The sequence below is a fragment of the Neophocaena asiaeorientalis genome, unplaced genomic scaffold (assembly GCF_003031525.2).
Source record: "Neophocaena asiaeorientalis asiaeorientalis breed wild unplaced genomic scaffold, Neophocaena_asiaeorientalis_V1.1 scaffold155, whole genome shotgun sequence".
NCBI lineage: Eukaryota > Metazoa > Chordata > Mammalia > Artiodactyla > Phocoenidae > Neophocaena > Neophocaena asiaeorientalis.
In genome coordinates, this window is record NW_020173040.1 from 5570259 (window position 1) to 5597742 (window position 27484).

General features: G+C 44.6%; 1 protein-coding gene across 6 annotated transcripts in view; it reads left to right on the forward strand.

The window, feature by feature from the left end:
• Nucleotides 1-27484, forward strand: part of ARNT2 (aryl hydrocarbon receptor nuclear translocator 2) — a 215893-nt gene that overhangs the window by 153229 nt on the left and 35180 nt on the right. For all 6 annotated transcript variants that reach the window (XM_024742784.1, XM_024742783.1, XM_024742785.1 and 3 more), the window contains 4 exons: nt 13971-14047; nt 16193-16327; nt 18820-18894; nt 26179-26330. In XM_024742784.1, coding sequence (XP_024598552.1) covers nt 13971-14047; nt 16193-16327; nt 18820-18894; nt 26179-26330 — 439 coding nt within the window. The remainder of the gene's footprint in view (nt 1-13970; nt 14048-16192; nt 16328-18819; nt 18895-26178; nt 26331-27484) is intronic.

Consider the following 27484-nt stretch of genomic DNA (forward strand, 5'->3'; position numbering starts at 1 on the left):
TCAAAACTTGGCAAGAAATTGCAAAAGCTGACAAAGAACTGCTCTCCCCAGTGGTGCAAGGCCTAGAGGTTTTATGAGCAAATTATTTAGACACTTAAAAAGCATAGGAAGAGATAGCATGTGTACTGCTTCGTTTCTTAAAGTTCGCACAACTTTGATACAAAAACAGACAAGGGCATTTTAAAAAAGAAAACCGTGAACCCAATTTCATTTATGAACATACAGGTGCTAAATGCAATGTTAGCAAATCAAATTAACAGTTATACGTATACATGTTAATTACAAGACTACCTTAGTGCTTTAACATTAGGAAATCTGTTACTGTAATTAATCAAAGGAGGAGAGCTAATTAATTTTAGCTATTAATTTTTTAAAATAAAAAGTTTTTGTAAACCAGTAATAGAAATATGTTTCCTTAATGCGGACAAAACAAATATCTGAAACCAACAATCAATATCTTGCAGAATGGTGAAATATTAGAAGGGTTCTAATTAAAATGAGGAATATGAGAGGAGTGATCAGTATCACCTCTATTAATCAACATTGTTTTGGAATTTCTACTCCAGACAATAACATAAGAAAAGGAAATAGGGACTTCCCTGGTGGCGCAGTGGTTAAGAATCCTCCTGCCAGTGCAGGGGACACGGGTTCGAGCCCTGGTCCGGGAAGATCCCACGTGCTGTGGAGCGACCTGGCCCGTGCACCACAACTACTGAGCCTGCACTCTAGGGCCCGCGAGCCACAACTACTGAGCCTGCGTGCCACAACTGGAGAAAGCCTGCACACAGCAATGAAGACCCAATGCAGCCAAAAATATATAAATAAATTTATTTTTAAAAAGGAAAGGAAATAAAGCATAACTACTTGAAAGGAAGAAAAGAAAGAAAATGATGATAGACTTAACATTACTTGCGAATGATATGATTACCTGAAGAACCAAATCCAATCTACTGAAAATCTTTTAGAAAATTGAATACAAAGACATTTAGGAAATACTAAAAAAATCAGTAACACATTAGACAATAGCATATGAAAAAATACCCATCTATAAAAATAGCAACAATTTAAAATACATGCTAATAACATTAACATGAAATATATTGAAGATTTCTTCACTTAAACTACAAAATAATATTGAAGGATATGAATGTAGCTAATATATGAATATAGCTAAGTGGAGAGTCACGTGTATTCTTTGATATAAAGGTTTAAGTATTACAAAGATTTCAGTTTTTTCTAAACCAATCTATAAATTTAATACAGCTTTAATAATTGCCCCAATGGGATTTCTTTTAATTGAAAATTAATTCTGAAATTCATATGGTCAAATAAATATAAAAGTTGCTAATAACATTTTTTTTTTTGGTACGCGGGCTTCTCACTGTTGTGGCCTCTCCCGTTGCGGAGCACAGGCTCCGGACGCGCAGGCTTAGCGGCCATGGCTCACGGGCCTAGCCGTTCCGCGCGCGGTATGTGGGATCTTCCCGGACCGGGGCACGAACCCGTGTCCCCTGCATCGTCAGGCGGACCCTCAACCACTGCACCGCCAGGGAAGCCCAAAAGTAGCTAATAAAATTTTGATTAACAGAGTACTGGGGAGTAATTGCCTTACCATATGTGAAAATATTTTTTAAAGCCTAAATAATTAAGATGTGATCAATGAATTTTATAAATCCAATTACTGAACAAATATAAAAGACCTAAAACAGACCCAAGTATCTTTAGAGATGTGGTGTGTGATGAAAGATGCATTTTCAGTTAGAGAGTAAAAAATTAGTACATAGTTTGACGACAACTGACTGATCATTTGGAAAACCATCAAATACAGCATATCAAAAATAAGTTTCAGATTTATTAAAGGTAAATATGAAACTATAAAAGTACTGTATGAAAATATGGGTGAATATTTTACATAATCTTAGGATAAAGGTTGTGCTTTTCAAAGAATGACCCCCAAAGACAAAAACCACAGAGTAAAAACTGACAGTTTTGATTATCTATACTTTAATCATACTCTCTGCAGAAATAAACAAAGAAAACACTTTAAAGGAAAAAAATATAGAAAGTAACTTATATGAGACCCATATATATTCTTTTTCTTTTTTTTTTTTTTGGCTGCATTGTGTCTTCGTTGCTGCCCGCGGGCTTTCTCTAGTTGCCGCGAGCGGGGGCTACTCTTCATTGCGGTGCATGGGCTTTTCATTGCAGTGGTTTTTCTTATTACGGAGCAGGGGCTCTAGGCGCGTGGACTTCCCTCGTTGTGGCACACGGGCTCAGTAGTTGTGGCTCGTGAGCTCTAGAGCATAGGCTCAGTAGTTGTGGTGCACGGGCTTGGTTGCTTGCAGCAGGGCTCAAACCCGTGTCCCCTGCATTGGCAGGCAGCTTCTTAACCACTGCACCACCAGGGAAGTCCTGTATTCTTAATATATAACAAAAGTTTTAAAATCAATGTGGAAAAAACCCACAAACAGAACTTTTATATGGCAAAAATCACGTACAGGCTGTCCATAAAAGAACAAATGGAAAACAAATACATGTTCAAAGAAAATCAGAGAGAAGCAAATATAGCTAGTAATAAAGTACCATTTATACTCTTTGAGCTGGTAATTTCACTCCAAGGGTTTTTATGCTAAAGAAATCATTGACATGCTCCAAGATTTTGTCTAGAAGGATGCAAGTAATTGTATTTCTTGTATGTGTGAAAAACTGGGGAAAAACTAAATGCATTAAGTATAAGAGAGATTGGGTTAAACAAATCACAGCACATCCATACAAGAAAAATGAAAACACAAAAATGTTTCAACACAGTGAAAGGTTTTCTCAGTAAGCTGGAAAGTTTCCAAAGTAGATTATAAAACAATATAAGAAAAAAAAAGACATTTTATTATACACATCTACACACAGTAAAGGACATAAGGATATTAACATAATTAAGGTTAACTTTTAATGTTTGTCCTTTTATTTATCTATAGTTTTCTAAATTTGCTCCAAAAAGACTGAATGGAAACATACCAAGACATCACTTTTGATATTTTTGTGGTAGGTCTTATGAGTGGTTTTTTTACTCCCCTTATTTCTACTCCCTTTTTTTTCAAAATCTTGTTTATGTACCAGCTTCATTGAGATATAATCCACATATCATAAAGTGTACAACTTGAAGTGTACAATTCAGTGGTTTGGGGTATATTCACGTAGTTTGGCAACTATCATTAGAAATAATTTTAGAACATGTTCATTATCCTAGAAAGAAATTCCATACCCATTAGCAGCTATGTCTTGTTTCCCCCCAGTTCTAGGCAACCACTAATCTACTGTCTGTATCTGTGGACTTGCCTGTCCTGCACATTTCATATAAATCGACTCATGGAATATGTGACTTTTTGTGACTGACTGCTTTCACTTAGCATGGTGTTGTTAAGGTTTATCCATGTTGCAGCATGTGTCAGTGTTTCCTTTCTGTTGCCAAATAATATTCCAGTGCCTTGGTTTGCCACATTCTGTTTACCCATTCATCAGTTAACAGGCGTTAGGATTGTTTCCACTTCGGGGCTGTTGTGAATATTGCTGCCGTGATCATTCATGTACATGTGATTGTGTGGACGTTATGTTTTCATTTCTCTTGGGTGCATACCTAGGAGTGGAATTTCTGGGTCATATGGTAGCTCAGTGTTTAACCTCATGAGGAAATGACAGACTGTTGTCCAAACCGACTGCACCATTTTACATTCCCACCAGCGGCATATGAGGGTCCCAATTTCTCCACATCCTCACCAGCGCTTGTTATTGCATTTTTTTAATTAGAGCCGTCCTAAAGGGTATGAAGTGGTATCTCATTATAGTTCCGATTTGCATTTCTCTGATGACTAATGATGTTGAGTATCTTTTCACATGCTTACTAGCCATTCATATACTTTCTTGAGAGTAATGTTCAGATCCTTTGCCCTTTTGTTAATTGGGGATATTTGTCTTTTTATTGTTGAGTACCGAAAGTCAAAACCCCTTTAAAAGATCATGTGTAGCTTGAGAGCATTACCCAAGCAACGCTTGGAAAATAGAGAAAATCCAAAGATCTGGACGATAATCTGGAGATCGCATATCACTGCCCTGTCAGAGGCATTTCATCAGAAAAGCATGTGAGGGCTTGATCCCGAATCCTTTCCACCTGCCAGTGCCAGAGCCTGCCCCTGCCCTCCTGTGGTTATCCGCAGCCACCTCCAGACCCTGGTGGTCTGAGCAGTGATGATCACAGCTTTCTTGGCAGTTGGGTCCCTACAGCTGCTCGTGGGATTGTGTCAGAGCCGCCTTTACAAATGTTTGTCTCCACTGTGTTAGCTGCCAACCCTTTCATGGGAAAACTGAGTCCAATGTCTTAAGGAGACCCTTCAGACAGGCACATAAATAAATTCCTTTAAGGAAGTTTGGGTTTGCTGAAGATTTTCTGGAAATTTTGCAAACACATACTTGGATCTCATTCACAACTAAAGATTACTTGCCCACTTGAAGGCCCAGACTATTTATTTAATAAGTCGCAACTTTCCACCTCATTTGTGCAAAGCCAAGGGGTTATTTTAACATAATCATAGTTGGTGGATTAAAATGCCTTCTTACAAACGAGCCTGTTTATACACTTAAAGGACTTGTAGCTTGGGCCCCCATCAACTCCCTTCCTCTACACTTCTAGACTGATGCACCTTCTAATTGAGACATCTTATTTTATTTTATTGATAAAACCACCACTATTTTATTTATACTCGCAGCTTCTGTGGGCCAGGGGTTGACACAGGATGCAGTAAGGATGACCCGTCTCTGCTTCTCAGTGTCGGGGACCCCTTGTCTAAAAGCCAAACAGTGTCACTTCCACTGTATTTTATTGGTCAAAGTAGTCACAAGGGAATCTAACTTCAACTCTTGACAGAAGGTACGTAAAGAGCATTTGTGGCTATTTTTTTTAAATCTGCGAGAATTCTCAGTCAACACTGGTGGAATAAAGAACGAATCAACAAATGGGTTGTGATATCTCTAGGCAGATGGTCTCAAGTATCAGCCAATGAGAGCCTCATCCTGCCCGATTCCTCCAAAGGATAGAACAGAAAAACATGGTTTCTTCATGCTGTCCTCTCTGCTTCCTGTTCTGGCCAATGGTATTGCACCCTCATCCTAAGTGTGGCAAAGATACATCTGTGCCCACTGCCCACAGATGTACCTGCTACCAGCAGTTGGGGAGTGAGGTCAGGGAAGCGAGAAAGAAGCTGACATTCGGGCCTTGGGCTGGGGACTCCACGCATCCTCTCATTCAAGCCTCACAGCATGACGTGAGCTATTTCATACCCATTTCAGACAAGGAAGCAGAGGGCAGAAGAGGCTGGGTCACTCTAACAGACACCACTGGTGCCCTACGGCACTTCAGCCTCAGCTGCCTGCAGCAGGCGAGCTCAGACTCACCTCAGGCTGACAGCATCCCATGTCAAGATGTGGTGTCTGGGACTTCCCTGGTGGCACAGTGGATAAGACTCCCAACGCAGGGAGCCCGGGTTTGATCTCTGGTCAGGGAACTAGATCCCACATGCATGCCACAACTAAGGAGCCTGCATGCCGCAACTAAGGAGCCCCCCTGCTGCAACTAAGCAGCCCGCCTGCCGCAAGTAAGACCCGGCACAACCAAATAAATAAATATATATATTTTTTTTTTAAAAGCCAAAGCGATGTGGTGTCTTTCTCCTCTGCACCAGGGACTCCCCTGCAAGGGTCACAGTTGGCCCAGTTGTAGGCAAAGCCCAGAGTGTGGAGGCGCTTCCCTGATCTTGGTTTTTCTTCCTTTTCTCTTTCACTCTCCTCACTGTCTCGCCCCTCCTTTCTTGGACTCACCTCCCATGTAAACTATCTGCACTAAAGTCCTGTCTCAGGCTCTGCTTTTGGGTTGACCCTAAACCAAGATACCCACTTGTCCATTTTCTGGAAAAACTAGATTTTGAAAAACTCGGATCTGAACTTGGTTTAGACCACAGAACCTGAGGAGTGGTGTGAGTCAAGTGGCCCCTCGAGACTTTTTCCACTGTCAGCCAGATTCAGTGGAAGAAGAGCTGGGCGTGGGGAGAGCGTGAGGATAAAAGAGTGGATGGGACGTTTGCTTACAGTCACTGTTTCTCCTGCAGCCGTCTCTTGAATAAGACTGTTTATCAAGATGGGCATGAACAAATCAGTGAAGGAGGACGTGAATCAGTGCATTCAGTCTTCTAACACTTTAACTTCCTTCTCAAGTAATTTCTGGAACTGCAGTCAATGACAGTAGTTGCCGTACCACTCGTGAGCACTGTAGCACGTAGAGGCCTCTCCCAAGGTGGGTGTAGAGACGTCACACGGACCTCATTTTAATGCAGGCTAAGATGGAGCTTAGCCAGTGTGGCTCCAGGACCCTGACTTCTGTGTCATATATTGTCAGTGGCATATACCATGCTAGAGAACTTTCCATGAAGTGAAACTGAAGAATATGGATCCTACCCCCAAGAGGGTTTAAAAACCATCTAAGACACAAATAAGCTTGAACTTAGATCTTTAGTATCCCTTCTAAGCGGCATATGGTTAAGTCTTGCTTTTTTATCCAGTCTGATAAACTTGGCCTTTTAATTGGGGCATTTAGACCATGTATATTTAATGTGATCACTGTTATGGTTCATTTATGTATCGTTTTCTATGTTCCTATTTGTCCTTTGTTCCCTTTTTCCTCTTTTCCTGCCTTCTTTTGGAATTTTTTTATGATTTCATTGTATCTCCTTTTCCGAATTACTAGCTGCAATTGTTTTGGTATCTTAATGGTTGCTGTAGCGCTTATAATATGCATCTTAACTTATTAGAGTCTGTCTTCAAGCAATATTGTACCACTTCACGTACAGTATAACCATCTCACAATAGTGTGTATCCATTTTTTTCCCCTCCTGGCTTTTACGTTACTGATTTATTTCATAGGAAAATAATCTTGGGAATTCCTTGGCGGTTGGGTTCAATCCCTGGTCAAGAAACTAAGATCCTGCATGCCGCGTGGTGTGGCCAGAAAAAAAGAAAAAAGAAACTTACCTGTTTACTCATGGTTACCGTTTCCAGTGGTTTTCATTCCTTTGTGGAGATTCATATTTCCATGTGGTATTATTTCTCCTGTGGCATAAAGATGGTTTTAACATTCTAATAATGATGGTGTGCTGGTGCTGGACTGTTTCAGCTTTTGTATGTCTGAAGAAGTCTTTATTTCACCTTTATTTTTGAAAGATATTTTCACTTGATACAGAATGCTAAGTAGACAGGATTTTTTCCCCAATACTTTAAAATATTATCTTCTTACTTACATCGTTTCTGACAAGAAATCAGCTGTCATATTTATCTTTGTTCCTTTGTATGTAAACATGTCTCTTTTTTCCCCCCTCTGGATTCTTTGAAGACTTTCTCTTTTTTTTTCTTTCTGATTAATTAATTAATTTTTGGCTGTGTTGGGTCTTCCTTGCTGCGCGTGGGCTTTCTCTAGTTGAGGCGAGCGGGGACTACTCTTCGTTGCGGTGTGCGGGCTTCTCATCGCAGTGGCTTCTCTTGTTGCGGAGCACAGGCTCTAGGCGCGCGGGCTTCAGTAGTTATGGCTCGCGGGCTCTAGAGCACAGGCTCAGTAGTTGTGGCGCATGGGCTTAGTTGCTCCGTGGCATGTGGGATCTTCCCCAACCAGGGCTCAAACCCGTGTCCCCTGCATTGGCAGGCGGATTCCTAACCACTGCACCACCAGGGAAGTCCTGAAGACTTTCTCTTCCTCACTGGTTTTGAGACATTTATGATGTGCCCTGGTGTAATTTTCACATTTCTCGTGCTTGGGGTTTATCACCACGCACTTGCAGGAAAAATTAATTTCAAAATTTAATTTAAAAGTGCTGGTTTCACTTGAGAATGTCCTTGATGAAGAAGTAAAAATATTAATAATATTAATTGTATTAAAGTTTGAAATTGTCAGTATGTATAAAGTGACTTCTGCTGCATACCAAAGCATGCTGGTTGTGTCAAGGAAAAGCGCTCGTGCAGTTGTTTGAGTTGTGAGCTGAACTAGCTGCTTTTTTCACAAACACCGTGTTTTTACTTGAAAGAACGACAACAAACTATGGTTATTCAAACTTGTGTGTTTGGCAGATAGTTTTCTTAAAAAGTTAAAATGAGCCTGTCACTTCAAGGAAAGCAGTTGATAGTATTTGTTGTCAGTGATAAAATTCAAACTTTTCAGTGAAAGTTTGAATTTTGGAAAAGTTGTAGCCACCACCATAATCATGACCAATACCTAACCATATCTTCTGATGCGATACATGGTGAAATTAACAAGTGTGATTTTTTTTTTATATTGTATAATGTAATGTGTCAACATTTAGAAGATCTGTGTAATTTGGTAAACCAGTATTTTCCAAATGACCAATACATGATGTTCAGAATCATGTATGGGTGAAAGATCCAGTCAAAGTGTTAGACCAATCTATTCTCATGTAACAGAGTATGAAAAATTCATTGATATAGTCAGTGAATCACATTTCAATTAACCTTTAAGAAACTATCACTTGTCAAGGTTCAGGAAAATGTCAATGAAGAATATCAATAATTACCTTAAAAAACTTCTCCCCCCTCCAACTAGCCTCCATGTGAGGCTATATTTTCTTCATATTCCTCAAGTAAAACAACATATTGTAATAGACTTTATGCACAGCAGATAATAGAATACAGCTATCTACTATGAAGCAAGGCATTAAAGAGATTTTCAAAGATGCCAAACAGTAATTCAGAGATCATTTTTTAGGTATCTTGTTTAGTGGAGAAACCCTTGAGACATTTCCACTAAGTTCAGAAACCAGGCAAGAACACCCACTATCTCTACTACTAGTCAACATGGTAATAGAGATATTAGCCCATGTAATTAAACAAGAGAAATCAGAGGCAAAAACTGTGTAAAGAAGAAGGAAAACGCTCTCTATTTTAAATTATATGATAATATACCTACAAAAGCCCAGTGAATCAATAATAAAATTAACTGAAGCAATAAATAACACAATACAAAGTTAATATACAAAAGTCAGTAGTCTTTGTATACATAAACAATACCCAGAAGCATAAGGGTAGAGAAAACCCCATTTATAATAGCAAGAAGGAAGATGAAATACTTAGGATGGGGGGAGTAGGAAGACCCTGAGCTCACCTCCATCCATGGGCACACCAAAATTACAACTATTTACAGAACAATTACCAATGAGAACAACCTGAAGACTAGGAGAAAAGATTTTCCACAACTAAAGAGATAAAGAAGGAACCACAGGGACTTCCCTGGTGGCACAGTGGTTGAGAGTCTGCCTGCTGATGCAGGGGACACGGGTTCGTGCCCCAGTCCGGGAAGATCCCACATGCCGCAGAGCGGCTGGGCCTGTGAGCCATGGCCGCTGAGCCTGCGCGTCTGGAGTCTGTGCTCCGCAACGGGAGAGGCCCACGTACCGCAAAAAAAAAAAAAAAGAAGAAGGAACCACAGTAAGATGGGTGGGAGGGGCAAACATGCCATATAGTCAAGACCCACATCCCCAGGGAGGTGACCCACGAACAGGAGGATAATCACAATTGCAGAAATTCTCCGCATAGAGTGAGGGGTCCAAGCCCCACATCGGACTCCCTGGACGGAGAGTCCTGCATCAGGAAGACAAGCCCCCAGACATCTGGCATTGAAGGCCAGCAAGGCGTACATATATGTGATGGTGTTGGGAAAATGGACAGCACGTGCAAAAGAGTAGAACTGGACTACTTTCTCACACCATACCACAAAAAAATCAAGATGGATAAAAGACTTAAATGTAAGACCTGAACCCATAAAACTCTGTGAACTAAATATCCTATGCTCTTTGACATCCATCTTAGCAATTTTTTTTTTTGGATATGTCTCCTTAGGCTAGGGAAACAAAAGCAGAAATAAACAAATGGGACTACATCAAACTAAAAAGCTTTTGCACAGAGAAGGAAACTAGCATTAAAATGAAAAGGCAGTCTACTGGATGGGAGAAGATATTTGCAAATGATATATCTGATAAGGGGTTAATATCTAAAATATACAAAGAACTCATACAACTCAGCATCAAAAAAGCAAACAACCCAATTAAAAATTGGGCAGAGGATCTGAATAGACATTTTTCTAAAGAAGACTACAGATGGCCAACAGACACATGAAAAGATGCTCAACCTCACTAATCATCAGGGAAAGGCAAATCAAAACCACAGTGAGCTAATCACCTCACACCTGTCAGAATAGCTATTATCAGAAAAACAACAAATAATAAGTGTTGGCAAGGATGTGGAGAAGAGAACCCTCATGCACTGTTAGTGGTAATGTAAATTCGTGCAGCCACTATGGAAACAAAATGGAGGTTCCTCAACAAATTAAATATAGAACTACCATCTGATCCAGCAGTTCCACTTCTGGGCATTTTTCCAAAGAAAACAAAAATACTAATTCAGAAAGATATATGCACCCTTATGTTCATTGCAGCATTATTCACAGTGGCCAAGACGTGGAAGCAACCTAAGTGTCCATTGATAGATGACTGGATAAAAAAGATGTGGTATATATACACAACTAAATATTACTCAGCCATTAAAAAAAAAAAAAATGAAATCTTGCCATTCGTGACAGCCTGGTTGGACCCAGAGCGTATTATATTGATACTAAGTGAAATAAGTCAGGCAGAAAAAGACAAATACCATATGATTTCACTTATATGTGGAATCCAAAAAACAAGACGAACAAATAAACAAGGTAAAACAGAAACAGACTCATAGATACAGAGGATAAACGAATGCCAGAGGTATCAAATAAATAAGTAACAGGGATGTAACGTACAGCATAGGAAATGTAACAACTTTTAAGGTGACAGATGGTAACTAGACTTATTGTGGTTTTATAAAAATATCAAGTCACTGTGTTGTACACCTGAAACTAATATGTCATTTACACTTAAATTTTTTAAAAAATTTAAGTACTTAGGAATTTTCATAAGTATACAAAGTACAAGTATATATGAGGAAAATTTCAGTACAGTTCTGGAAGACACAAAAGCAGGCGTACAAATGGAAAACATCCCCTGTTCTTGAGTAGGACAATTCAACTTTATAAAGATGTCAGTTCTCCCGAAGTTGATTTATAAATTTAATTCAGTCCTAATAAAAATAACAGCAAGCTATTTATGGAGTTAAATAAGTTGATGCTAAGTTCATGTGAAAAAATAAACGTCTAAGAATAGACAAGAAAACAATGAAAAGCTACAAGGGAGGAATAGCCCTGCCAGATACTAAAACATACAATAAATTCTCTGTAACTAAAATCCTGTGGTACTAATGCTTGATGGACAGTTGGCCTGTGGAATAGAAGAGAAAGCCCAGTATTAGACCCAAATACATATTAGGATTTATAGTATGATAAAGGTGGCATCTCAAATCACTGCATTTTTAATAAACGTTAGTGGGACAACTGGATAGCCATTTAGAAAAAGATAAAATTAAATCCAATATATCTCACACCGCTACACAAGAATAGCTCCAAATGGATTAGGGATCTAAATGTAAAAAAGGAAACCATAAAATGTCAGAGGAAAACAGGGCTGACTTTCTCTTTAACCCTGGTGTAGGAAATGGCTTTCTAATTATGGCTCAGATACTAGAGGTAATAGATTGATAAATTTGACTACATAAAAATTATAAATTTTTTCAATCATCGTAAGGGAAGTCAAAAGACAAAGGCTCACCCGGGAGAACATATTCACAACATATACCACAAAGGCTTAATATGCCTGATACACGAAGAACTCCTGAAAATTGAGGGGCAAAGGATCAAAATCCCAATAGAAAAATGGGAAGGGGACTTCACTGGTGGCACCGTGGTTAAGAATCCGCCTGCCGGGCTTCCCTGGTGGCGCAGTGGTTGAGAGTCCACCTGCCAATGCAGGGGACACGGGTTCGTGCCCCGGTCCGGGAAGATCCCACATGCCGCGGAGCGGCTGGGCCCGTGAGCCATGGCCGCTGAGCCTGCGCGTCCGGAGCCTGTGCTCCGCAACGGGAGAGGCCACAGCAGTGAGAGGCCCGCCTGCCAATGCAGGGGGCGCGGGTTTGAGCCCTGGTCCAGGAAGATCCCACGTGCTGCAGAGCAACTAAGCCCGTGAGCCACAACTACTGAGCCCATGTGCCACACTGAAGCACGTGCGCCTAGAGCCCGTGCTCTGCACCAAGAGAAGCCAGCACAATGAGAAACCTGCACACCTCAATGAAGAGTAGCCCCTGCTCGCCACAACTAGAGAAAACCCAGGCACAGCAACGGAGACCCAACGCAGCAAAAAGTATATAAATTTAAAAAAGAAGAAAGAAAACCTTTTTTTAAAAAATGGGGAAGACACACAAATAGACAATTCACTAAAAGATAAGATACAAAACTGATCCTCAAACATATGAAATGATGTGCAGACTCACTAATTAGAGAAATGCAAATTAAGACAGCACTGAAATACCATTTCTAACCGATCCAACTGACCAAAATTAAATCCTTATGGCAGCATATTCTGTTGGCCAAGACTGGGGAAAAAGGCCTCTCATACCTTGTTGGTGGGAATGCACGTTGATGCATTTGGAGGGGAATTTGGCAACACCTAACAAAACTACATACATATACACTTACCTCGTAACCTAGAAATCCCACTTCTAGGGTAGGTGTATCTTCTGGGTGTATCTACGCCTCCAATTCTTAAGAAAGTGTGGGCACAAGATTATTCTTTGCAGCCTTGTTTGTCGTTACAAAGTATTGGAAACACCTGAATGTTCATACGTGAGAGGGTGGTAGTGTTCAACCTTGGTTACTCTACATAATACGGCAATATGCAATTCTGAAAAAAGAATAAGGAGGAGCTCTATGAATAATTACGGAGTGACTTTCAGGACATACTGTGAAGTGAAATAAACAAAGCCCCAAAGAGCATCTACAGTGCACTGCCCTTCATGGGAGAAGAGGAGACAGATGCTCATTTGCGTAAAAGAAATACAGCAAAGGATAAAGCAGAAACATAAGGAGCTGGTTACCTGCAGCCAGAGGAGGGAGTGACATTTCTCTGGCCCTTACAGCTAGAGTCGTGTTAACACTCCCTTCACAGTCTGTAGTGATGGGCTGTCACTGTGCTTGTGTGATTCCATCACCGTGAACCTTCGATCTGACCTAGTGCGAAAATACTTACGTTAAGTGTTATGCAGTATAAAAGGGAATTTTCTACTTAACAGCTCTTGTCTAGGAGATATCAGAGCAGAATGCTTGTTTCACTACAACAGTTCTAACCAACAACAACGAGGATTGTTTCAACCAATTCCTTCCTGTCCAGAGCACTGGTTTTTAGTGCTTAATTATCATTCCCATCACCAGTTTCTCCTTTCTATCCCTCGAAAACCCTGACTTTACATCAGAAGGGTGAACACTGGTTATGTTCTCTTCCCTGGCAAGTTAGTCATTTTGGTTTTGGTGAGTTTTGTTTTTTTGTTTTTGTTTATGATTCTGCCTCTGATGGTCTTTGATTTTTGGCAACAGATAAGTGAAATATTTACATAATTTGAAGTGCCCCTGTACACTTCTTACCGAAATTTCTCTTATAACCAAGTGTTTTAGCCAAGTTTTGCAAATGTATAAATGAATAATCTGTTTCATCTTCCTTAAATCCCTCTGCATCATCCACAGATGCGGATGACAATGTACGGTGAAATTATCAAAAGACATCAGGCAGAGAGAGGAGCAGGAAATGAGCGAGGGGTGGTTAATTCATTGGCAGCTTCCCAGACCCTGCAGGGTCAACAGTGGATCTGTATCTTTGACTGTGTAAATAAAATCATGGACACTTTTACCCCTTTACGATTCATCTTGGACATGGCATTGATGACTCTGGCATTTCTCATTTCAGGAATGACTATACCCGAAGAAGATGCCGACGTGGGACAAAGCAGTAAATATTGCCTTGTGGCAATTGGAAGACTCCAGGTAAGAAAAAGCTCACAGCCTTTTTGATCTCCAGGGAAGGCTTATTATTGCAAAGAGCAAGAGCCTGTAGGTTTGGATGCCTTTTTCGAACTCCTGTGTCCTCAGTATCGTTGGGTTCTGTGTCTCGCTCTGTGGGAGAAGGATGAGGCTGAATCTGGGAGAAGAAGGGGGGCAGGGACTCTGAGCCGCGGGCGGCAGAAGCAAGCTGTCCTTGCTTCACTGAGGGCCTGAGTCAGTCCGTCCCCACATGTGCGCCAGTTACTGCAAAGTTGAGCTCTGCTCACATCACACCCGGTTTTTTAAAATCTTTTTTATTCAAGTATAGTTGATTTACAATATCATGTTGGTTTCAGGTGTACAGCAAAGCGATTCAGATATATAGAGAAAGATAAATAGAAATATAGATAGATAAACAGATAGATAGATAGACAGATACATAGATTGACACGTAGGCACATAGATAGACACATAGGCACATAGATAGATATTGGGTTGGCCAAAACGTTCATTCACGTTTCTCGGAAAAACCCGAACGAACGTTTTAGCCAACCCATTGCGTAGACAGATATATCTTTTTCAGATTCTTTTCCATTATAGGTTATGACAAGGTACTGAATATAGTTCCTGGTGCTACACAGTAGGACCTTGTTGTTTCACACCCCTGTTTAATCCCCTTGAATGTTGCCCCATCGTCTGCAGGATAAAGCACTCACTCATCTTACAACCCCACCTTCTCCCTCCCCCTTCATGCCCTGTTCCCAAACCACAGCATGCCCTTTCCACAAGCCCACCGTGCACTTCCCCACCGTTGCAGGTGTCCACGGGCTGTTCCTTCTGCATGGTATTTCCTTGTTTCCCTTCTTCTCCTTTTACAACTCCTTCTCCTCGTGTTTACTTCCTATTTCCTCATCCTTCAAGATCCAGTGAAATGACTCCTTTATCTGCTTAGTCAAAATGAATCACCCCCTCCTCCCTACACGCCTGGCGTTACGTTTATATGTCAGTTCTTCACTGTCTGTTTTCGTATAGTTAGTTGAGGGCAGTCCCCTTCCTTGCAAGCTCCTCAAGGGCAAAAAATGTGTCTTTTTAGTCTTTTGAGAATTAGATATGCTGAATAATGTATATAAAGTCCACTGGCTTCATGCCTGGCACACACAGTAGCCACTCAGTCTTTCTCCTTGTGGCATCGAGGGCCTTCACCGTACTGATGAAGGGGCCATGACAGATGTAGTTCAGAGGACACTGACCTTTCACATCCCTGGTTTCCTAGGTCTTACCATTTTCAGACAGATGAATAAGCTATTCCATTCACATGTGATAAGCATTGGTTATTCCTTGCAAATGGGGAAGAAAGAACACTGGGTAAATTCAGTTCACAAATATAGGCTTTCCAAATTTTGACCAGTTCCTTAGACTCATTTCCCATCCTTAATAACGGGAAGGCGGGGGAAGGGAGGGGTATTAACATTTCTGAGCACCAGCTGTGTGCCAGGCGTTGTGCCAGGGTTTGACGTGCAGTGTCTCTCTGAACCTCACAACCACCCTATGAGGTTACAGCATCCTAATTCCCAGGGACTGAAAAGGAAACTGGGACTCAGAAATGTAAAGAAAGTGGTCCACTCTTCCGGTTAGTCCAGGGTGTGGCCAAGGCAGTTTGAAACGTTTTAGACTCATTGTACTCATGATCTGGAAGGATCTGTGAAATTAAATCCACATGGGGGACTTCCTTGGCGGCGCAGTGGTTAAGAATCCGCCTGCCAATGTAGGGGACACGGGTTCGAGCCCTGGTCCGGGAAGATCACACATGCCACGGAGCAACTAAGCCCGTGCGCCACAACTACTGAGACTGCGCTCTAGAGCCCGCGAGCCACAAGTGTTGAGCCCACATGCCACAACTACTGAAGCCCGTGCGCCTAGAGCCCGTGCTCTGCAACAAGAGAAGCCACCGTAATAAGCCTGCGCACCACAACGAAGAGTAGCCCCGGCTCACCGCAACTAGAGAGCCCGCATGCAGCAACGAAAACCCAATGCAGCCAAAAATAAAGAAATAAATTAATTATTTATTTATTTTAAAAATCCACATGGATTTTTCCCATTCTCTAACTCAGTCTCCGTCACCACCCCCCTGTGGATTTCTCCATCCAGGTGACCAGCTCTCCTGTGTGCATGGACATGAGCGGGATGTCGGTGCCAACGGAATTCTTATCCCGGCATAACTCTGACGGGATCATCACATTTGTGGACCCAAGATGCATCAGTGTGATTGGCTACCAACCCCAGGTAGGTGGTTTTGAGCTCATGGCAGTCAGCTAGAGATTTAGTTTTACTTAAAATGCCCCTACTTCATTTGTTTGAGATATTGTACATCACAATATAGGGAAACACAGGATAAAAATCCATCTCCCTACCTGGGTACAGTAATGTCCTTCCAAAGCAAAAAAAGAACATTGTATGCTACTGCACTGCTTAAAATTAACTCTCCATTTTTTGTCCTAACCACTTCGTTTAATCTAAATGATTTTTCTCAAACTAGAATTAAGATGCTCTATGAAAAAGAGGCTCTCTGATTAATTAAGTTTGATTAACACCAAACGGAAAATCTCCTTAGAAACTTTAAAAGTATATTAGTGTGAAAGATGCTGAAAAGTCTTAAAGATGTTCAATTAATTTTGTCTAACTGCTTGTTTCTCAAATGTATTTGGAACCGCTTTTTACAGGGGGCACATTTTCAAGGCCTTTCTTTAAAAAAAGTCCATGAGAAACACAGAAGTCATAAGAAACACCAAAAGGCAGGAGAGATTGTTCCAAATTAAGATAAACCAAAGAGATAAAATAATAATATGTAATGTAAGAGCCTTAATTGGGTCCTCAGCCTGAAGACTTATAAAGGACGTTTGGGAGGAAATGTTAATATGTATGGAATAATGGGTGATTTTATCAAATAACTATTGATTTTTTTTTAGGCATAATATGGTATATTATGGATTTGTGAGATGGTGTCATTTTTATGAGATACATATTTCAGGGAGAAGTGTCATGATTTCTGCTAATTATTTTCAAATGATTCAACAAAAAATTTTTAAATATATGTGTATATGAAAGATATTTCATTTCTATATATTTTATGTTTCACTTATATATTTATGTTTACATATATATGAAAGAAAGAGAAAAATACAAATGTGGCAAAATATTGACAATTGATGAATCGAGCTAAATGACACACAGGTGTTTATTATTCCACCCTTTCAACTTTTCTGTAGATTTAAATTTTCAAAATAAAAAACATTTGAACAAAAAAGAAAGAAAAAAAAGGAAAAAAGTTTGGGGTATGTTGATATGGGTATTTTAATTACATATATAAATTTTTTTAATAAATTTTTTTATTTTATTTATTTAATTTTTGGCTGCATTGGGTCTTTGTTGTTGCACATGGGCTTTCTCTAGTTGCAGCAAGCAGGGGCTACTCTTTGTTGCAGTGCACGGGTTCATTGCGGTGGCTTCTCTTGTTGCAGAGCACAGTCTCTAGGCACATGGACTTCAGTAGTTGTGGCACACAGGCTCAGTAGTTATGGCTCACCGGCTTAGTTGCTCCGTGGCATGTGGGATCTTCCCGGACCAGGGCTCGAACCCGTGTCCCCTGCATTGGCAGGCGGATTCTTAACCACTGTGCCACCAGGGAAGTCCCCCATGTGGATTTAATTTCACAGATCCTTCCAGGTCATGAGTACAATGAGTCTAAAATGTTTCAAACTGCCTTGGCCACACCCTGGACTAACCGGAAGAGTGGACCACTTTCTTTACATTTCTGAGCCCTAGTTTCCTTATCAGCCACCGGGGAAGCCCACATATATATTTTAGAACAGACCAAATTGAAATATTGGGACCATTCATATAATTCTACATCTCTAGGTTGATGCAAACTTCAGATTTTGGATTGGAATGATGGGGAAAATTAATCTCTTTCCAAAATCACCATAACCTCTGATGGCCCTCTGTTTCCAGCCAGATCCATTTATCCACCAGCACCTTCCATGGGCATCTAGATGCTTTTTGGCACACAAATAAGACTTCCTTTCCACTGTCAGTGTCCGCTCCCACTGAGGCCATTTGCGGATTTGGGTTCTGATCGATGACTTAGTTTAAATCCTTTGCCATTTAAGGCACTTCCAGCTGGACCACTTTCCTACAACGCATTTGCCTTTCGACGGTTTATCTTTTTATAGTTGGTTTCATTGCAAAACACTTTTGTTTGGGGTTAATGCTGGGTCCTTTGAATAAAACATAGAGGAGCAAAGGTAGGTAGTAAACAGGCTTTTAGCAAGTACAGTTATTTTATGATAACAGCATCTCTCCAGGCACGAGAGAGCTGCAGTTTCCCCATTTAAACAATTCCAGTTTTCATAGGCAACACATCTGTCCTCATGCTATCATTTGCGTTCTTTTTGTTTATTAAAATGTTTATTACAGTTTGCCTGTGCAGTTTGCCTCTCCAAGGCAAACAAAAATAAAATTGCATTTTGAAGCTGCTGCTCTAATGCCTTGGCAAAATTAGAAGTCGACGTTGAACATGCCGAAAGGACTGAGGATAGCGTACCAGACGCCAGCTCCATGACTGCTCAAAGAGAAAATTTGCATCCACTTTTTTTCCCCTAATGATGGTGTGAGCTAAAGGGTTGAAGGGGGTGTATGTGAGTGCTCCTGCCTAACGGTGAGATATAAAAAAATGAAATGTGGGATTGGAGATGATTAAAGCTTGTCTCTTTATTTAGGATCTTCTGGGAAAGGACATTTTGGAATTCTGCCACTCTGAGGACCAGAGCCATCTGCGGGAGAGCTTTCAGCAGGTACCACCAGTGCTCACTTACAGGTGACGTAGAAGCCGGCTACACACGGATGTAGTCCTTCGATGTGCCAGACAGGCCAAGCAGGGTCCCACCGAAGGCATCAGTCAGGGCCCCTGCCGTGAAGGGGCTCGCAGTCCAGGGGGGACGGCAGACCATCAGGAAGGAATTTCTGTTCATGGAAGAAGAGCAGAGGAGGGAGAGGTTGACAGTGTGGGGAAGAGGCCGAAACAGTCTCTGAGGGGAGGCAACAATTGGGATGGGTCTTAAAAGATGAGCAGAGAAGAAACGACATTCTAGACTGAGGGGCCAGCACCTGAGATGCAAAAGAGCATGGCTTTTTGGGAGAGTTGTGAGTAGTTCTCACGGCTGGAGTGACACTGGCCCGCTTGTGGGGAGGAGGTGGGCAGTGGTCAAAGATGAGGCCGGTGAGGCCAAATTCTGAAGGGCCTCATGTGCCATCGCGAGGCGCTTAAATTCTCGCCTGAGTCATTTAAGTGCGGATTCCCTTGAGGATTTGAAGTGGAGCAGTGTTTTTGAAAAACAATTTTGGCAGCCCAGGTATGCAGAAGAGACAAGGGTACGAAATAACTGGAACAAAAGACAAATTGGGAGCCTGCTTCAGTCACCCAGGTGAGAGGTGGTGAGACCTGAAATAGGGTAGGAGCAGCAGAGGAGGCGGTTGTGGGGTTAGTGATGCTTTGGATAGAGACAGTGAAGGAGAGAGAAGGATTGAGGATGACCGTGAGGGTCTGAGAGGAAGGCCACACCACTGACTGCATCCCGAGCAGCATTATGATCAGCTGCTGTTTATTGAGCACCTACTCTGTGCCAGGCGCTATGGAAATCCCTTTCGCACACACTGCTTTCCCGAATCTTCACGACAGTCACGGGAGATGGGCATTATTATCTTCATGCTCCAGTGAGTCAAGTGAAGCTCAGTGAAGGAAGAGCACCTTAGGGCAGGCTTCTCACTGAGGACCTGCCACCTCCTGAGCCCGGGTCCACCTGGGAGGAGAGAGAGAGAGCCAGTTTCTCAAAGGGCTCCGGCGACTCGCTTCAGCCCCCGCAAAGAAAAGGACGGGTAATGTTACAGCAGAGGGGCCTTTAAATGACTTTTTAAGAGGGAATAATAGTTCGTCATTCACCTGAGAGAATAAGTCCTTGACATTCTGCTTTACAAGTGTTTCAGAATGAGGGCCTCTGACAGCTGAGCTCTCCTATTAAAGGCCTGGGTATGTCTGCACAAATAGATCTAGTGCTCCAATTACATGCCTCCTGCGCACGCAGATCGCGTAACCCCTCCTGCGCGCTCCGCTCTGTTCTTCCCAGACATCACCAGCTCCTGGTTTTCTTTCCACCTGTCAGACTGCTTTGTCGTCCCTCTTCTGCCTGCGTCTCCAAGCCATGATGCCCTAGGGCTCTGTTACTGACCTTCTCTCCTTCTCTCTAATATCCCCCAGGCGATTTTTTTTTCATTAAAAAAGTGTTACTGGAGTATAGTTGATTAACAGTGTTGTGTTAGTTTCAGGTGTACAGCAAAGTGATTCAGTTATACGTATACATGTATCCATTCTTTTTCAGATTCTTTTCCTATATAGGTTATTACAGAATAGAGTTCCCTGTGCTATATAGCAGGTTCTTTTTTGGTTTTTTTTTTGCGGTACGCGGGCCTCTCACTGCTGTGGCCTCTCCCGTTGCGGAGCACAGGCTCCGGACGCGCAGGCTCAGCGGCCATGGCTCACGGGCCCAGCCGCTCCGCGGCATGTGGGATCCTGCATCCCCTGCATCGGCAGGCGGACTCTCGACCACTGCGCCACCAGGGAAGCCCTATAGTAGGTTCTTGTTGGTTATCTATTTTATATACAGTAGTGTGTGTATGTTAATCCCAAGCTCTTAATTTATCCCTCCCCCCCCAAGTGTTTCCCCTTTAGTCACCATAAGTTTGTTTTCAAAATCTGTGAGTCTGTTTCTGTTTTGTAAATAGGACAAATGCCGGTATGATATCACTCATAGGCAGAATCTACTTTTTTTTAATGATATAAATGAACTTATTTACAAAACAGAAACAGACTCTCCCAGGCGATTTTATCCACTGGATGACTTCAGTCCAGACCATCGCCTGCGGATATATAGGCACCTACCCCACCCTTGCTCTCAAATGCCCATTAACCTTCAAACATAGAATGCTCGATTCTCTTCTCACAGCCCACAATCTCCCTTGCACCACTGTCTTTCTGGTTGCAAAGGCCAGAAACCAAGAAACAGTCTTCTCTCCTCCCTTGATCTCCCTCCACACATCCAGCCCATCGAGTGCCCCTGTTACACCTCAGGAGACACCCGTAACCCGCCCCGTTCTCCCTCTCTTCGCTCCTACTGACCTTGCCTAGGCCACCCGTCCATATCTCTCATTTTGACTTTTGCAACAGCTCCCTGGCTGGTCTCCCTGCTTTTACTCTTGTCCCAGGCCAAACCATTCTGAAAAGGTAAATTAGATTTTGCCACGTCTTTACCTAAAAAGTGCCGACGGCTTTCCCGTGCACCTAGAAGCAGGTCCAAGCCCCTTACTCACCACGGCTGCAGGAACCTTGCCCTGCGTGTCTCATCCACATGTGTTCACTACACATGGGCCACCCTGGCCTTCTTATGGTTCCTTGAACACATTATGCTTTCTCCCACCTCAGGGCCTTTGCACGTGTCTCCTCTGACCCTCACTCTTCACGTGACTGACACCTCTTAGCTTTTAGGTTTTAACTCCTGTCACCTCAGAGACCCCATCAGTGACTACCCTAGCTGAGAAAGATCCCCTAACCTCCTTCTCAGTCCCTCGTTTTTCCTCCACAGTAACTATTCCAGTTTTCAATTGTTTTCTTTGTCCGTTGATTTCCTTTTTTTTTTTTTTTTCTGTCTCCTCTACTAAAACATAAGCTCCCTGTGGGCACGCTCCACATCTGTGCTTTTCACCATCGTCTCCACCACTGGCTATGGTGTTTGCAGGTGGCTGCTCTTAATAAAGTAGTCTAAATGGACCATCACCCGCAGCAGGCGACTTTCAGTTCAGAAAAAACGGGAAATCAGAATGGTTAAACATTCAATAAACACTGCTATAGTACATCTCTTATGCCATCTTTGCTAAATATGTGGAAATTATTATAAACTGTGTGGTCTAGCATCGTCCTCTTTGGACTGGGTTGGCTTCGTTTTCATATGGAAATGAAGCTCTAGCAGTGATGGGACACCCCCCACCAATCACTGTTGGTAACCAGCCAGACCCTTTGTCATACATTATCCTATATGATCCTCAATTCTTCACAGTATATTATCACCCCCACGTTTTTGCAGTGGAAACCAGGACTCAGAGAGGTTCAGTCACCTGCCCCAAGTCACACAGCAAGGCAATAACAGATCTAGGGCTGGAGGCTGCCTCCTTCCAAAGCATCCATCCCCATCACCGAAGCCCCACACCGGCCTCAGCATTTGACAGCACCCCTGAGATTTTGAAAGAAAAAGCAGGAATTTAACATCGATCCCACGCTGGTATCTGGCTTAAGTAACGCTCGCTCTGAGAGCAGCCACCTCATTCCTCAGGCAGGAGGCAAAGCCAAAGCAACCACGCTCTGGAGGCGGCAGCCAGGGCAGGTCACAGGGCTCAGCGGGCAGCGGGCAGCAGCCACGGGGACATCCTGGGGAGCGCCAGGCCTGAGCCCCTCGCTTGTGTTCTTTGGGTTCTAGCCACCAGTGGTCGGGGTGAGGGACAAATGTTGATAAAGGGAAGTGGCTTGTTTTTGCAAAAGCACGGAGGAGGCTATGTCAGTTCGGAGTCAGCCCTTGAACTCTGGATTTAAACAAAAGTATTTGAATGGCCCTGACATGAGACCTTAGAGTGGGATCGAGTTGGTGAGGAATATTGAGGTTGGTGTCTGCTCTTGGATTCCCTCTCTGGATCCCAGCTGACCTAGAAGTCAGATGAAAGAGTGGAACCCAGTGAGATTTAAGACAGGTTCCTTCTTCTCTCCGCTCAGATGCCTTCAGTGGTGACGGTGGTAGTAGTGGTGGTGGTGATGAGTAAAGCTGTTCTCAGGAAGAGCTGGGCTAGGCTGGGTTTATGCCTGGCCTTTGTGACCTAGGACACTAGCATCGCACCTGAATGAGGCGCAGGTGAACATACCAGCCTGGCCTCCAGGCCTGGACTGTGATACCCACACTGCCTTAACGTGCCTAGTCTCATCCCCCATCGCACCTCAGGTCTCCCCGCCCCCAAACATCCGCTCACGCTGCGCCTCCTGCCAGGAGAGCCCTCCCCAGAAGGCGCAGGGTGTTCACTTGCCAACATTTTACCCAAACCCATCTCCCTCCAGGAACCCTTTCTGGATCCTGAGAAAGGCTGTCTCCTCGACTTGCTGGTAACCTGTGGCACCTGATCTTGATCTCAGGTGGCCTCGGCCTGCAGCAGCTTGAAGCAGGGCTTCCGGTTCCCGGCCAGAGATTGAGGTCAGGTCACGGCAGTGAAAGCACCAAATCCTAGCCACTAGACCAGTGGCCAGTGACAAGGCCCTGGCCCTTCAGCTTTGCAGAAAAGAATCCCACAATGACAGGAAGTAGTGAAACAAGTAAAATGTTCATTAGGAAAAAGAATATGTGTGGATAGACACACGGGCGGGCTCAGAGAAAGAATCACTTATAGGGGGCATTTCTTCCCGTTTCCTTTGTCCAGTCACCTTGCTTTGCCCGGTTCTGAGTCCGTATTTGATTTATCTCAGGGTCCTCCCATGAGTGCACGCATCTCTTAGCCAAGGTGGATTCTAGTGAAGAGGCCTACGGGTAGGTTGACATCACCTACTACGGGGTGGCTCCCCTTTCCTTTTTGACCTCCAAGGAGCCTTTCTGCGCGTGTGTAGTCGGGAAGGTCTCCTTGACTTCGAGGATGAGGAATATGTGGTCTTTTATCTCTTATCTGGGCGGGGCCCAGCTCGTCTCTCACTCCTGCAATTTTGGAGTGTCTGCCCACAGCGGGGCAAACTCCAGCTGCTGAGCCTGGGACCCATCTATCTCCTGCCTCAATCTTACATTTCTGTAGTGGTATTTGCTCTCTCTGAGTTACAGTTACCCATGCACCTGCCCTGCCTGTGCTAGGTGAGAAGCTCTGTGGGGACAAGTGTTCTGTCTCAGCTATAGTGATTCAAGAAAAGACAAGGGGCACAGGGGTCAGGTAGACCTGGGATCCCATCCTGTCTCTGCCCCTCCTTAGTCATAAGGCTTTGGCAGGATAGTTAACTCCTTTGAGGCTCAGTTTCCAGTTACACAAAATACTGCTGTGAGGACTGCGTGAGGTAACACGCACAAGGTGCTTGCCCGTCGGCCCCGAGGCGGGTGCAGGGCTGCGCTCCCTCCCCCGGCTCTTTAGCCACAGCTCCAAGGGCTGAGCTTGCACACACGCCGTGCCTTGGGAGTGTTTGTTACATGGAGTTAAAAAATTTCACACCATCTCAGGCATCCTGCTTAGAGGAAACATGAAAAGGTTCCATCCGCGAGCTTCAGAGTGTGGAAGACGTGGTCTCACGACGGGGGCGCTGCCTGTGTCCCGTGTGCTTTGTGCGGACTCAGAGGAGGACCCCTCAGAACATCGACCTGAGGGGCATGTGGCCTTGACCTCTGGCCAGCTTCCTGTTGGGGCTGTAGGCCGGCTGGCAGGCACCCCCGAGCGCCCGGCCTGGCCTCGCCCCACGGCTATGCTTCCTCACGTGAGGTGTCAGGAAGGGTCTCCCCTCCTTGCGCTTTCAGTCTGGTTTCTTTATCACGTGGACTTTCCCACCAGGGAGCCCAGCACCCTCAGGTTTCATCTCATCCTGCTCCCCAGGGGTGGTGCAGAGAGAGGATGGCCGCCCCGGCTGCATCAGCCCAGGGCACGGGGCCAAAGATGCATCAGGTCGGCTCAGGAAATGTGTTCGAGGGGCCTGCTCTGTGCCGGGCCCTGGGCTGAGGGTGGGGGAGACTCAGTGACCGAGGGGTCCCTGCCCCCAGACTGGCTACTGACGTCCAACCTGGAATAAAGCACAAGTGCCTCCCCGACCCCTAGGACCAGGTCCCCATTCTCATCTCTGGTCACACTATGGTCTGCAGTAGGGCCGGCCCGCTGCCCAGTGCCTGGGGCCTTCCCATCCTGAAGGCCAGGAGGGGGCGCTCCTGTTTGCCTTGCTTTGTCCTGGGTGCATGAGCACAGCCAGGCCCAGACGCACCAGCCATCTGTGTCCTTTCTCCTCACGTTCCTGCTTCAGCCAAGAACTGCCCCTGAGAACTGCCGCTTTCTGCACCTGCGCCCGCCCGCCTCCGCATCTCTGGGTTTCTGTGTGTGATAGATCATGTGTGTCTGCACAGAGCAGGAAAGCCAGCCGTGTGTCCGCTGAAACACACTTGTGGTTTGGAAGCAAGATCTTGGTTCCTGTCCCAGCTTTTCCACCAAAGTTGTCCAATCTTGGGCAACTTATTTTATTTCTGTGACACTCAGCGTTATCCTCTGTAAATAGTAAAGCCCACCTCACCTGGTTCTTGTGAGGGTTTACATTTGGAAGTATTCTGGAAACCATACTGCAACATAAAAGTAATCGTAGAGGGACTTCTCTGGCAGTCCAGTGATTAAGACTCCACGCTTCCACTGCAGGGAGCACGGGTTCAATCCCTGGTCAGGGAACTAAGATCCTTCGTGCCACACAGCACAGCCAAAAAAAAAAAAAGGGCAATAATAGATACATGCATACAAAGAGATAATGCATAGAAATTAGTTATTTTATTTTATCTCCTCCCAGAGAGTATATTTAATCCAATCTACAATGTTAAACAGAGGTTAAGAATTTCTTAATGAGAGGTATGACTAAATAAACCCATGAATACAATGTCACGACATAGCTGAGTATGAGAGCCTTACTTCACGGGAGCACTGTCACCAAACCCAGAGCGCCCTAGCAGCCAAGGCAAAAAGGGAAACCCTCCGGCTTGCAGAGTTCTCATGATCTGATTTGTAAACGCTGAAACGTTCTGATATCAAATGGGCATTGACTAGTTGGTTTCTCACACGGTGGCGACAGAACAACCTAAATGCAGTGCCCTGCCTCACGGGGGAAGTGGACAGAGGGCTCCCGTCAGGTGACCGCTCTCTCCCACCCCCACCCTCCCTCCGTGCCTGTCTTTGGCTATGATGCTCCCGTCCTGAGCTCCCGCTGGCTGCCTCCCCCTCCTCTGTCTGGCACCATCCTTCCTCCCGCTGACTTTCTTCTCCAAATGTTTGCTCAGGTGGTGAAGCTGAAAGGCCAAGTGCTGTCGGTCATGTATCGATTCCGCACCAAGAACCGGGAGTGGGTGTTAATCCGCACCAGCAGCTTCACCTTCCAGAACCCCTATTCTGATGAGATCGAGTACATCATCTGCACCAACACCAATGTCAAGTACGTACCTTCCCCTCCCGGGACCCCCTTCTCAATTCCCTCCTGAGGTGTGAGACCCCAGCGCTGAGCGATGACCCCCATGGCCCTCCCGCTCCGTCAGCACAGTCGGTTCGAGGTGCTCTGGTTTCCCATGCTGTTTTCTCTGCAGAGCCCAGCAGGGCAGAGCTGGGGGCTTCCTCGTGCCCCCTTCCTCGTGCCTCTGCCGTGTACCTGCCGCCTGACCTGGTTTTGTGGTCCTGCTGCCGGGGGGCAGAGGAGTGAGGCTGAGCCTCTTGGCAGCGCTAGGGTGTCGGGGCAGGCGGCATGGGGGTGGGCGCCCCCGGGACACGTGGTCTCTCTTCTGCCTGATCACTGACGCAGTCCTCCCAAGATCTTTGCTGGCGTCACCACCGCTGTGTCCCATGCATGTTAACACACAGACCCGCGCTCTGGTCTTGGCCCCCCTGACTTCCCAGCCATGTGATCTTGACTGCTGTGTCCCCTCATTCCTCACGTGTGGAAGGGGTGATAACACCTCCCTCTCAGGTTCCTGTGAGGATTAGATGAGGTCCGGCTCCTAGATACAGACGGGTCATGCCTCCTCTCCGGACTTCCTCTCGAGGAAACAGAAGTCCAGAGAACCAACAGGAACAAAGGCAAAATGATGTTTAGGTGTGTGGCAGGAATTGTAGCCTTCAGGGGCATGCGATGAGCTGACTGGTGAAACTGTCACCGCGGCTCCCCGTACCGGTCAGTGCGCTGCCGTCCTCCACTTTCCCAGGTCCGACACTGAGTCCGTGGAGTCTGTTCCCACCCTGGCCACCTCCCATCCTCATCTGCTAACAGCCCCCCCGGGCACTGATGCCTCCGGGCACTCACTGTGACCTCCTGGCCTCCCTCAGGGCTCTCCATTGCCATATCGCAGCTCCCTGGGTTTGGGGGTTCCCATCTGGGTCCCACAAAGCAGCCTCCTTTCCAGGCAGCACCCTCAGTGTCTCGGCTTTGGCCCTGCTCCTGGGCCACAAGGCACAGAGCTTGACAGGTGGGTCCACACAAGATCCCTCAGAGGACAGGTGACCTGGGTTTCAATCCCAGCTCCCACCTGGGCAAGTCACCTGCTCTTTTGAAGCCTCAGTTGCTCATCTGTAAAATGGGGAGAATAACAGAACACCGCC